The following is a 12,712-nucleotide window of genomic DNA, read 5'->3' as shown; positions in this document are numbered from 1 at the left end:
TTTTTTGAGAGGAGATATCAGAAGCACCAACACGTGTTCTTATAAATTCTACTCAGAGAAAGGAAATGTGTCGTAGCAGAAATCAGTTTCAGAGTTCATGTTACTACTTAACAGTTGTGAATAATATATGACTACGTTCAGCAGGTGTGGGGGGGGGGCGGGTTGTTTATTTCAGTATGTCGCCAATTGCTCACTCTCCATTATTCTCCAACAATGCTGCAATCTAGATGAAATCATATAAAAAGCATGTCTCTAAGTAGAGGGTTGCAGACAAGGGCTGGACAGAGTTTTAGTGGAGCTATCATCGATCCCTATGTCTCAAGGTACCAATTTTATTAGAAGTATTTTAAATACCCAGAAGAAACCTTCCAAATTCCAGTAAACTAGAATAATGAAGCTAAAGTTTGATCAACTAATATATAATCATCTGATGCAAATTATCTTAACCAAAAAACAATAAAATAAAAGAAAAGGTGGAGTGATGCTACTATCAGATTGTCGCCGCTGTAAACATCCGTTCATAAAGCTCTTAGCAAATACTTCTACAAGATATAAATCTTAATACAAAAAGAAAGCGAGATGAATTACTTGTAGGCCCTCCTATATTAACCACAAGCAAGGGCTTCGGAAGAGGAGCTAGCTCAGCATGCCACGTTGTAGCAGCCACACGAAGTGCAGTGAAGTCAGCCTGGTGCAGAGCTCCTACTGTGCAGACCTGAACAATCCAAGTTATCATACATGGCAATGACTTCTGAACTACCATTTCTCTCGAGCACAAAGGCACACAAATAAAAAATCCAGACATGAAAAGAACTTAAAAGCTACCACTTCTCTCAAGCAAAAAGGAGTAACAGAGAGATAAAGAGAGCTTACAACATTCTTACTACGTGGTTCTGGAGATATCCACCTTCTCAAAATTCGAGGAATTTCTTGTTGTCCACTTGCGGTCAGAGCATAGTAATCATGTTCAGGGGTCACCACTAAGTCAAACCTGTCCAGCCGGGATCTCGGATGTTGTATCTTGAAATATGTGAGAGTGTAAGGAACTTTTAATTTAGTTATAATACATTTATCCTCAGGAAAGAAAACCCCAAAATAAACTAAGGAAATACAATTAGCAAAAAAAAACCAGTAACAACATCTGACATGGTTTAACATCGGTAACTAGAGGAATATAAAAGGTAAAGAGTTGAAATACAAATTACCTGAACAACAAAAACATTATTCGGTGCCATTCTTTTTATTGAACTCGCTATTGAGATGGTATCCCTCCCTGATGCAACAACTAGGAGAGGGCCTTCCCTGGAAGAAAACAAAATTCCAAATAACACCCTTTGTTCAAATTTCTGCGTAGTTCTACAAAAGCAAGTGAATTTTTGCAAAAAGAATTATCTAGGTAGGCATTAAGCATAAATGCGCAATGCACGGTTAAGACATCCTGAAAATTTTAAGACTGAAAAACAAAAGATTCATTAAAAAAAGGTTAATTGACCCGCAGAGAATTTGGAGTCCCTTGGAGTAGAAGAAGCATACTCATATACAGAGAAGAATGAAGAAAGTACCGTTATAGATATTAATATTTATTAGATATTCTGCTATTAGAAGTTTTCCCATAAGAAAATGCGTATTTGGCACGGATTACTGGGACGTGAGAGAAGAGCTTCTTAACTCATCATTATGAATTCCAATGGCTTGAAGAAAATTAGTAAGTTAGAAAGCAAACTGATTTAATCTGCGGAGTGCCAACGGGCCAAACAAAGTTCAGTCTTATTAGACCAATACATTGAGAGATGTTTAAGGGGCCAACTAATATGTAACTAGACATGCTCCCATGACATTCATTCTGCTCAACCATCACCTATAGGAACAATATCTGATGGTTGAAACTTGGCTTTAGTAAGCCAAGTGAAAATTGTTCTTTTATGAACAGGAGCAATCTATTGTCAAGTAAAAACGTGAACCACTCATCGCAAATGAACTACGAACAACAAAGTCAAAATTGCAAATGTAAGACAACATAATATGACACTGACCCAGTCATAGGGGGGTTAAGTTGTCGGGTCAAATGGTTTTCATGCCTTCATGTTTCCAATAAAAGCTCAGATTAAGATGAAGTGATAAGCACAGATAAGGATATGAAAGAAACAGAAAGTAATGAGTAATTAATCATACTTCTCAAAATTCTCACGAGCACTGAATGCGATCTGTCTAGCATCAGCTTCCAATACAGATGACAAGCCGGCATTTCCACCGTTCTGCGTAGGATATGGCACAAATCTCCTTCCTTGGAGCGTTTCTCCCAATTTTGATTCCCCAAAGATTTGTTTAATTACACTGTCTACAAATTTATGCCAAGAAAGAGGAAGAAACCGAAGCCAATCATTGACTCCGCCTCTCGGTCTGATCACCCGCTGTAAATCACACCAAGCATTCGGAAGCGACATGTGGCACAGACATACCTCCATCAAATTGGGAAAACAAAGACTACAACATGCAAAAAGGTAAACAGGTGGCAAGAATACAAACAAAAGAAGCACAGTACTGAAAAAACGATCAATTTGACATTTTAGTTTAGCATCATCTTTAACCTCTTCACCAGTTCTACACATCTCATTTTCACTAAAGTGTAAACCTGACACATGTGATTGTAAATTCTATCGTGGTTATATCAAAATTCATCAAACTAGGCATCATAAAGTTCTTGGCTTCCATTAAACAATATGTTCTACACAAAAGAATCAAAACTCACTGCATGATTGCTTTCTTCAACCTACCTCCATCATCCCTTTCATGTCCCATAAATTTCTTATTAATGAAACAAGCGGTTGATTGACACCCACTAGATTTCCCCCAAACCAAATCACCGTATATTGGTGATAAAGTGCAACACCCACTAGATTTTCCTCAAACCAAGTCACCGCATATTGGTGATAAAGTGCTCAAACCTTAGCAATGCTACCAAATTGTTTCATTAGTGATAAATTGTTCAAACCTTAGCAATGCTACCAAATCACCACAACCAAGATGGATGCAATCATCTTAAATCTTAGCATCATCGAAAGCTATTCGACCTAAGCATATTTCATTTCAAGCACGAACAATCACAAATGTTCATCCTGTCTATGCAACAACAACAACAAAGCCTTTAATCCAAATTTTTCGTGTCGGACACATCCATCCTAATCTTCCATTCAGTTCTATATGGGTCTTCTCCTATGTTAACTTAACCTTCTTGATTACTTCTAACCAAGTCCTTTCTGCTCTATCTCCCGTCTTCTTTTGTCTATAATCTTATCGTCGCCTCCCTTGTACATGAATAACTATATTCAATTAATTAGGCCTCATAAAGTTATATACTGACATTAACCAAATACCCCTTCACAGAACAAATGAATTAATAAAGAATCAGTAGACCTCGAAAATTCAGAGAACAAAGCTCACATAAATCGAGTGTCTGTCGGCGAGGCCGAGGGCGCGAACCAAACCTATGCTCTGGTTCTCAGCTCCGGCGAAACCGTTCCCGATGACGACTGCCCTTCTGATGGCGTTCACCCCGCCCTCGAAGATCTCCGGCGTCGCCATCAACCAGCTCGGGGGCTCCGGGAGCTTTATCGGTCTCATGATTGAGATCTAGGGCTCGAGATCATGAGTTAGGGTTTATAGATTTTGAGAATTTGGCGGTGACTTTTCTTTTTCTTTTTTTTTTCTTTTTTCGTTCTGTGAGAGGAGAAAGTAACGGGGGCGGAGAGTGGCGGCTCTTTCTCGAGGGGAGGGGGGGCCCACCTTTTATAAGGAAGCTGCAATTTTGAATTTTTTTATTATTTGGTTAGCGAGATGCCGGTAGAATAAATAATTTGCAGAAATGCCCGTGTTCCTCTGCGGAGTTTTGCATGTACCCAACTTTAAGAAATGCAATTTTAATTGAAATGGAGTTTTTTTAATCTTTCTTTCTAAATGTTTTGGCAAGAGGGGGAGGAAATATAAAGTGAAAATTAGGGTCTCTTATCGCTTTGTATCTTATAGATTCTTGTCTTACAGAAAGTATTAAATAGTCTCTGGAATATGATATTAAATATTCATAAACAATATATCAATCACCGGATCGTGGATTTTGAGATTTGTGTACAAATTCAATTACTGACAACACTCAAGTACTTGTATAATGTTGTGGACCAAACGCACTAGATAATGATAGAAAGAAAGAAAATAAAATAAGAATAAATTTAAGATGACAAATAATGTGGCATTTATTTCCTTCTTTTATGTTAGGTTATCATAGAAAGTGAACAGTCCAAACTAAAAAAAAAAGATACTAAAAAAATTCAAAGACCTAACTCTCTCACCTCTCCATCCACTGTCTCAAATTTGAAAAAAAATAAAAGGGGCTTAAAACACAATATGATACTTTTCAGTTACCAATCATTTTGCATTTATCTTTTAAGCGTCAAACGAAAAGGGGAAAAAAGATAGTAGAGCTATTTTTGAACTTTTGATTTAATTTTTCATTTATTTTTCAGTTGCCAAAACACGATAATATCCGTTTATGTTTTACTATAAAACCTACAGCGATATTCTTAAAAAAAATTGTCATGGTTGTCAAAATTAAAGTAGACTCAATTAGAGACCCAAATTCAAATATCAAAATCAAGATAAAAACAACAATTTTAAATTGGAGGAAATTTGACAACTCGTTTGGAATAATTAAATCAAGTATGCACAAAATCTCATAGTTTATGAGAATTTTGTGAAGCACCTCAATTTTTACGCGCTCTAATTTTGTAAATAGCACTTAAATATATTTTTTTGTTTTCCTACTTTGCACTTATATATCCTCAATTGTCTTTTCAGAGCAATTATTTTTTAAATACAATTAAACTATGTTTAAAATATAATTATAATATATTCTGCTGTAAGTTTAAGAAACATCAATGCTTATGAGTATTAATAGGATAATTCGGAGCAAAATTCACACGTTCACGTAATATAAGGTATTAAACTGAAACTTTTAGAAACTTGAGGGTATACAAGTGCCAAAACAAGTAAAGATATGCTGCATATGCAAGTGCAAGGCAGAAACAACAGGTATTTAAATGCTAATTAGCCTTTTATTTCTCAAGGAGAGTTTCCTGCAAACGATCCCAAAATCAAGGGGCCTTTGTAAAAGTTTACCCCTTCTATATTTGTCTCTGGAGCCTTCGCCGATAGAATCGCAGCTGTCGCCGAATTTTTTTTCAAAAGAGTCGATCGAGAGAGATCGAGAGAGAGAGAGAGATGGAGAAAGGGGCGGCAGTTCGATGCCAAAGGATTGGATGCGACGCGATGTTCACTGACGCCGACAACCTCGATGGATCCTGCAGATACCACGATTCTGTAAGAAACCTAAAACCTTTCAAAAATCTCACTTTTTGATCTTGTATGCCCCCAATATTCGGCGATTTGTTCCTAGAGGTTTGCATTCATGTAAATTTTGCAGTGGATTTGGGTTTACTGATCTTCATCACGTTAATTTCTCCAAAATACCTGTTCTTAGTTAACAAGTTTGGGCCTTTTGGAGGTTTATGAGTCATATTGTACAATTTAGTTACTTGAAATTTGAAGCTAATTGTGATAGAAAAAGGAATTTTTAAAGGCTTTGATATGTGTTCTTGGCTTTAGGCTTTCAAAATTTTGGCATATTAGTTCAGTTTATGGAAAAAGGTCCTCTTTGATGGATGAAATTGAGCTTAGATGGATCTTTGGGTACTTTAATCAACTCGTAAAAGATATTCTCAAACTTTGGATGCATACAAACAGAATAGATATCAAGAACAATACCGAAGAGTAGTGATTGGATCCTCTGCAGGTAGTAGACTTGGCTGCATTTGAGTAGTGATTGATGGTCTCCAATTGTCATCAGAGGACTATCTTAGTTCATTAAGTTGCCATCAAATGGAACGATATACAAATTTAGAGGCTTATGTATAGATAATTAAGGATAACTGTTTTGGTTAATTAGAGGCATATATAGATAATTATCGATAAGAGACAATTTTATAAACTGTTTGTGAAGGATAAGGGGCAATCTTTTGTTAGCATGAATAAGGAATTAAGGAAATTGTTTTTCATCAATTTGAACAAAGAATATGGTTAATGGCCATATCAACAATAAAAACAAACAATAAATTTAAAAATAAACTTTAATTAAAATTTGTAGACCTGCTTCTCTAACATACCTACTTAAATTCGAGGTCAATTTTGAATTATCCTTTATTATACCTATGATTACTCTCCCAGTATTATAAAAACAAACCCAAAAAAATAAAAATAAAAAGATAATCCCAGTTGCTCCTAACACAAATAGAAAAAAAAATCAATAATTTAACCCATTTGTTTACATCTGCAAGTTGACTTTAGATTTTCGTATAATTAAACAGAAACATTGACTACGTTTATGAAAGGAACAATGAAAATGTTAAAAAGAGAACATGAGTAAAAATAAATAGCAATGGAAAAACCTCAACTACTATTCCGATTCAACCTTTGGAGCTTTGAATGCAATCTGTGGTGCCTCATGGAGAGAAACAAATACGCTTCACTGAAGAGATAAGTTCTATTTAGAACAGAGAAAGTAGAAATAAGAATACTTGAAAGCAATATGAAAGGATTGTTTCAGTTGGAATTGGAAGGAATAAGAAAAAGGTGGTTTGATTTGGAATCAATGATTGAAAGAAACCATGAAAAGATGAGAAAAAGAGGAATTAATGACGATTCTTTCCAAGAGAAGAAGGATGCCCCGGTAGAGAAATCAGAATTGCTGATGAAATAGGAATTCGAAAGACTTGGTAGTTGAAGTGAATACTCCTTGGAATAAATAAAAATATAGAATTGCTTCTCCATTATTCGTGCTATTGTGCAGAATGTATGAGATTATTTATTGCTTCTCCATGTATTTCAAGTATCAAATTTTACCTAGTTCAGGTCGGATTTGCCTCAATTGTGAAATTACATAGGATTCGAATGTTTATAGGGGGAAGGAACTTATTATCTCTTAAAGGCATTCTATATATATATATATATATATATATATATATATATATATATATATATATATATATAGATAGAGAGAGAGAGAGAGAGAGAGAGAGAGAGAGAGAGAATGTGTATGTTTGGTAGTGAGATGTCTCATTCTCATCCACTCATTCAAATAGGGGACCACATTCAACCATGTGAATGTGGTCCCCCCATTTAAATGAGTGGAGGATAATATGCCACCTCATTACCAAACATAATTTTTGTGCTTGGTACTAAAGCATACCCCCCCTCTCTCTCTCTCTCTCTCTTATATATATATATATATATATATATATATATATATATATATATATATGATAAAAATGAGTATGCTTGGTAGTGAGGTGGTATAATCTCCCCCACTCCTTCAAACGGTTGCATATCCTCATGTACTCCTCAACTCATATGAATGTGGTCCTCCATTTGAATAAGTGGAGGGGATTTATGCCGCCTCACTATCAAAACATAAAATTTGTGCTTGGTACCAAGCATATCTATATTCTCTCTCTTTATATATATATATATATATATATATATATATATATATATATATATATATATATATATAATATATATATATATATTATGGATTGGATGATGGAAAAACCAGCAAGCAGCAAGCGTAGGCTGTGTTGTCGTAGCGCCCCCGGATGACTTGTACAAAGTCAGCAAACGTTTTGGGGCGCAAACGTAGGCAACGCAGTACTTACGGGGTGGCGCGTAGTGAACTGGTTTTCTGAAAGGTTGGAAGATCTGGCCTTGAAGGTGATAGCCTGTGAATTCGTTCCCATGGTTCGATCATTCCCAGTAAAACGCTATATAATATATAATATATATATATATAAATATATATATATATATATATATATATATATATTATATAAAGTGTTCATAAGGTGACACCTTAGATTCACTCTAAGGTAGCGCCTTCAAAACTACATTATGTGCTATCAAATTGCTCGATCTACTCTGTTCATTTTGATTTATATATTTTTGCTTATATACAAACAAAAATTTACCTATATTGGGTTGTAGTTATCCATGCATCAAGTGATTATAAAATTAACGATTTTCCAATAATATAACTAAAGAGACGATGAAAGATGTGTTAGAAGTATTTATCACATGATTATTGTTTTATAGATGTTTTAAGACATTTAGATCACGATGAATGGAGCGGATCATCAATTGGAATATTAACTCATGAATCAAGAGACGCTACCTTAGATTGAATCTAAGGTGCCACTTATAAACACTTTTCCTACACACACACATGCTCTGAACCTCCTCAGAATTAGTTTTGAGCAGAGGTTGCAGCCATGATCCACTGCAAGCTTGTTTTTTGATTACTAATATCTCGAAGATAATCAGTCTTATGGGTGAGTTAGTGGTTAGCAAAATTATTGTTAGTTTCAACTCACTTATGATTGGTGCCAAGGTGGCCCCATCTTCGATGTGATCATGAATGATTGGGGAAGAATTTTAAAACACGTGTCTGGGTGAGTATCATGTAGCCGTGAAAGCATTGGGGGTATGATGTGGTATTCATGGTTCTCATAGAATTGGTTAGTCCATTATGTGCTTGCAGGAAGCAGGAGATTGTTGAGGTTTTCATGTATGAGTAGGACCCTGCTTTGAGAAATTGTATGAGAAAGTGATGGATTTGAATATGGAGTTGAGATCAAGACTTACTAGTTTAAATTTTTTGGATCAAAGTGATTCTGAGCTCCACTGTAGGCCATGTTTCTCCCAAAAACACACTTGTACACTCAGAGCATGTTTCTGGAACTCTTTTTTTAAAACCTTAAAACCCAATGTTCCAGTTGAAATCATGTAGACTGCTTTCCCCCTAGGTGTTCTGAGCGTAAGCTAATCTTACTAGTATAATCAAAGCACATAAAGAATTAATGCTTTATAATAAGAATTAAATGTTTGATATTGGTATTTACCTCAAGAGTCAGTTGCTGTCCCTTTTTATTTATCAAAAGCCTTTTTGTGTTGATGGCTAGTATGATCTAGTTATATACATTTTCCATACATTCTAATGATTTCCTTTCCTTTTCTTTTTCAGGGAGTAAGTCAAACTTACATTTCTTTTTGGTGTCTTACTTTTGGAAGTTTTGCATATTCCTTATGTAACTATGACAAACTTTCCAGCCTATATTTCATGATGGTATGAAAGAATGGAGCTGTTGCAAGCAAAAAAGCCATGATTTCAGCTTGTTCTTGGCAATTCCAGGGTAAGCTACTACATTTCTCAATCTCGGTTCACAGATTCTGAGGATTTGGTAGGAAAGTTTTGTTGACTTACAATGTAATTAACACAGTTAATTATTGGCTAAATGGGTGTATTTAGTGTTTATGAGCTTTTCTTTCTATCTGCTTTAGATATAAGAAGTTTCCTTGTGCTGTAGAATGTAAGGACGCTAGCCTGTTGATGTTGAGTCCATTCTTCACTAATTATTGTTTACCGAACAAAATCAGTAATATCTGAGCACAGAGTGAGCCTCCATTATATGTGACTCAATTGTTTTCTCGGCAGCCTGACCGAATGATTCTCGTAGTTTTACGTGAAAATGCTACAACTATCTATTAACTTGTGCTGTTCTATTTGCACTCTAATATATCAGTAGCATCAATGTGTTCCATAATTACATTCTTAGTGGAAACTCATTTCCCTTCGCTTAGGTATTTGAATCAGACAGATATTTGATTATCATACAACTCCATGGGTCAATTGAAACAGTTTTTTTTGGGGTATATGTAAATCAATTATCCAATTAGTTTTATTGTCATTATTCATTGCATTAAATATAAACCCTCATATGCACTTTGCCTCAGTAGCAGTTTCTCAACTCTCTATTCTATTAATGAAGATGTAAGACAGGTAAACATACCCTTGAGAAGCCAGTAACAAAGGCAGTATCAGCAAGCTCTCGAAAGCCTACTCCATCTCCTGTTCAGAATAAACCAACTGATGTTAATTGTTCAAGATGTCGCCAAGGCTTTTTCTGCTCTGATCACAGTACGCTTCTCTGACATGATTTTTTTATTTTTTTGACACTGGCATCAAAATTTCAAAATTTAAACTTCGTTGTTGCATAATTAAGTTGAAAAAAAAACGAACAAATTTTTTTCAGATGCCCAACCAAAGCCTTCGAACCCGGTTGTTTTGCCAACTTCTGTGGAAAATGATCAGGTTAAAAATACACCTCCACCAGTTAAGAAAATAGTTGGTTTGGATGAGCCCCAAATTTGCAGAAATAAAGGATGTGGCAAGACCTTCAAAGAGAAGGATAACCACGAGACAGCGTGTGAATATCATCCGGGTCCTGCAATTTTTCATGACAGAATAAGAGGGGTAAGACCAATAGAGGTTGTCTAAGATTTTTGTCAGTTTGTTTCCTTAAAATGTGCAGTGCTTATAATTTCCAAAATGGTTGGTTTTATGCAGTGGAAGTGCTGTGATGTCCATGTGAAGGAATTTGATGAATTCATGGACATACCGCCGTGCACAAAAGGCTGGCATAATGCTGATGCTGTATGAGAGGGGAATAACGAAATGCTTGGTGTGCCGCGCTTGAGTGTAAACTCTCTGCATACATAAATGCCCATCAACCTACTGATATTAGCTTAACCAGTATGATGAACTATTTCAACAGTTAATGGAGACTATTGATTACCTGTTTTAGAGTTGTTTGAAGAGCTGTAATTGAGACTTGTACGAATGTTGCATGTTAAAACTTTTTAACTGTCAAATCTGTGTTGGACCTTAGTCAGCTTTAAGTATTGTTTATTTGATGGTTACTGGTGAACTGCAGTGGCATTAAGTCATGATAATGTTTGGCTATGAAATGTCTGGTGACGTTGAGCCCAGGGAGCGAATGATAAATTTGTGATCATTGCCCTTAATTTTCTCCGGTTCAAAAAATTTGAAGTGGAGGGAGAATCTGCCCGTTGATCTGTCGTCTTTCCTTTGTTTGAGGAGTTTCGGGGGATCATGAATTGCTCAGTTCTTCTGTCCAGCGTACCTAGGTTTCATCTGTAAGCTGGGTTGCAGTGAATCTACGCCCAGCTATGTAACATTATATCTATCTAATGTTGTATACTAAAACATTTATCACTGGTTGCGGGATTGAGATTAGCGTCCGTTTAATATATTCTTTCTCTAAACGTATGCTATAATTATATAATCACCATTATGAATTCTTCTGCACGTACGTACATACACCGTCACAAATTATTTCGCATGTTTCCCAATGATTATCCACTGCGATTGAGATGGTTCTCTTTGTGGTTCTCTTTGTGAGGATGGGCACTAAACTGCCAGGTGTTTTTAGCTTTTAAAATAGCGTGCAAGGGCTCGGCTCATTAAGGAGAGTTTGTTAGCGAGTAACCCCTTTAAAGAGGGCTTTGCTATAGAGACCAAAAATATGAGACTAACAGGGGGACATGTGAAGTGTTCCCCTCCTATTGCATAATGACATGATCATCTCATTATGCAATAGGAGGGAAACACCACACATGTCCCCCCACATGTCCCGCTGTTGATCTCATATTTTAGGTCATTTCAGGAAATTTTTTAATGAGATCAGGGCGTGAGTCGGAAAAAAAAGAGCCCGGCAAACAAACAGCTGACAAGTGCCCACAGAATTCTCTCTCTCTCTCTCTCTCTCTCTCTCTCTCTCTCTCTCTCTCTCGTCCGCCATCAACACAAGCTTCCACGCCGGCAAAGCCAAGCTCCCAAACCCGACCTCTAGTTCCGCCTGCACCCTCGCTGTCCCTCCAACCCGACCATCTCCATCTCCTCCGCTCCATTCCCAGCGAACCCGCCAACTCGAGTCGTCAACCCCACCCCCGCTCGAGCTCCGACCAGCAGCGACGACCGCGCCGCCTGAGTTCACCGTCAACCCCAAGCCCCGACGAGCCCCCGCCGGCGAACTCCGACCCTAGTCACCGCCTCACCTCCTCTCCGACCTCCTTCCTGAAACGCCGTCAGCCCCATTCGCCACCACCACGACCAGCCTTCGCCGTCGCGACCAGCAGCCATCTCCCTTCCCCTCTCCTCTCCGCCGCTGACCGCCAGTTTGTTTTTAATGTAAAAATTGTAACTTTTTGCTTAAAATCATCAAACACGTTCTATAAATGCATGAGTGAATCTCGATTCACTGCAGTGAATCCAGATTCAATTATGTGAGGTGTTTGTTTTTTACCATAAAAATCATAACTTTTTGCTGTAAAAGGTGAAAATTTTTCATGTTATAAAATTTTATAGCTTGTTTTTTACCATAAGTTTCTTATTCTGCTTGGAAGGTTAGAATGATTCACAAATCCAGTGGAGCAGCAAATCGATTGGAGTGAATCCAGATTCAATTCGTTGGAGTGAATCTGGATTGAAGATCAATTCAGTGAATCCAGATTCAATGCGTTGTCAGAGCCCGGAGGATATTTGAGCCGCCTCCTCCGCTTGTCCCTCGAGAAAAAGATCCCTTTTTCTTTTCCCCCCTCAATTGGATGGAGAATAGTGAGGACGAAAGCGGGGTTGGGGGATCAAACCCTAACCCTAACCCTAACCCTAGATCTGAGTCGGGATCGAGCTCGAGTGAGATGGAGTGTGGATCGAGGCGGAGGTTGGGGGAGATGGAGCTCGATGCCGCTCGGG

General features: G+C 37.1%; 2 protein-coding genes across 3 annotated transcripts in view; one reads left to right on the top strand and one right to left on the bottom strand.

Moving 5' to 3' along the window:
* LOC109824496 (mitochondrial fission protein ELM1-like) overlaps window positions 1-3,749 on the bottom strand; it is a 5,404-nt gene extending 1,655 nt beyond the window's left edge. Inside the window, exons 1-5 of the mRNA XM_020391105.1 lie at window positions 3,442-3,749; window positions 2,173-2,411; window positions 1,206-1,302; window positions 874-1,020; window positions 589-715 (exon numbers count right to left, since the gene is read on the bottom strand). Coding sequence (XP_020246694.1) covers window positions 589-715; window positions 874-1,020; window positions 1,206-1,302; window positions 2,173-2,411; window positions 3,442-3,621 — 790 coding nt within the window. The 5' untranslated portion in view covers window positions 3,622-3,749. The remainder of the gene's footprint in view (window positions 1-588; window positions 716-873; window positions 1,021-1,205; window positions 1,303-2,172; window positions 2,412-3,441) is intronic.
* LOC109824551 (cysteine and histidine-rich domain-containing protein RAR1) lies at window positions 5,200-10,865 on the top strand. Of its 2 annotated transcripts, XM_020391176.1 has the most exons (6): window positions 5,201-5,370; window positions 9,122-9,124; window positions 9,208-9,290; window positions 9,927-10,075; window positions 10,191-10,411; window positions 10,505-10,865. In XM_020391176.1, exons 1-6 carry the CDS (start codon window positions 5,272-5,274, stop codon window positions 10,595-10,597), a joined length of 648 nt encoding a protein of 215 aa, XP_020246765.1. In that variant the 5' UTR covers window positions 5,201-5,271; the 3' UTR covers window positions 10,598-10,865. The 2 variants fall into 2 exon arrangements, with proteins under 2 accessions (XP_020246766.1, XP_020246765.1); XM_020391177.1 differs by lacking the exon at window positions 9,122-9,124 and having other exon boundaries at window positions 5,200-5,370.

The sequence above is a fragment of the Asparagus officinalis genome, chromosome 9 (assembly GCF_001876935.1).
Source record: "Asparagus officinalis chromosome 9, Aspof.V1, whole genome shotgun sequence".
Taxonomy (NCBI): domain Eukaryota; kingdom Viridiplantae; phylum Streptophyta; class Magnoliopsida; order Asparagales; family Asparagaceae; genus Asparagus; species Asparagus officinalis.
The sequence above is the reverse complement of the archived record's forward strand: the minus strand, read 5'-3'. Positions and strand labels throughout refer to the sequence as shown.

Bases quoted from the DNA above. Each gene is read 5' to 3' on its own strand.
- LOC109824551 (XM_020391176.1), top strand. From the start codon at position 5,272: ATGGAGAAAGGGGCGGCAGTTCGATGCCAAAGGATTGGATGCGACGCG. The intron at 9,291-9,926 runs GTAAGCTACTAC...CTATTAATGAAG, and splicing joins TTGTTCTTGGCAATTCCAGG to ATGTAAGACAGGTAAACATA. The intron at 10,412-10,504 runs GTAAGACCAATA...GGTTTTATGCAG, and splicing joins TTCATGACAGAATAAGAGGG to TGGAAGTGCTGTGATGTCCA.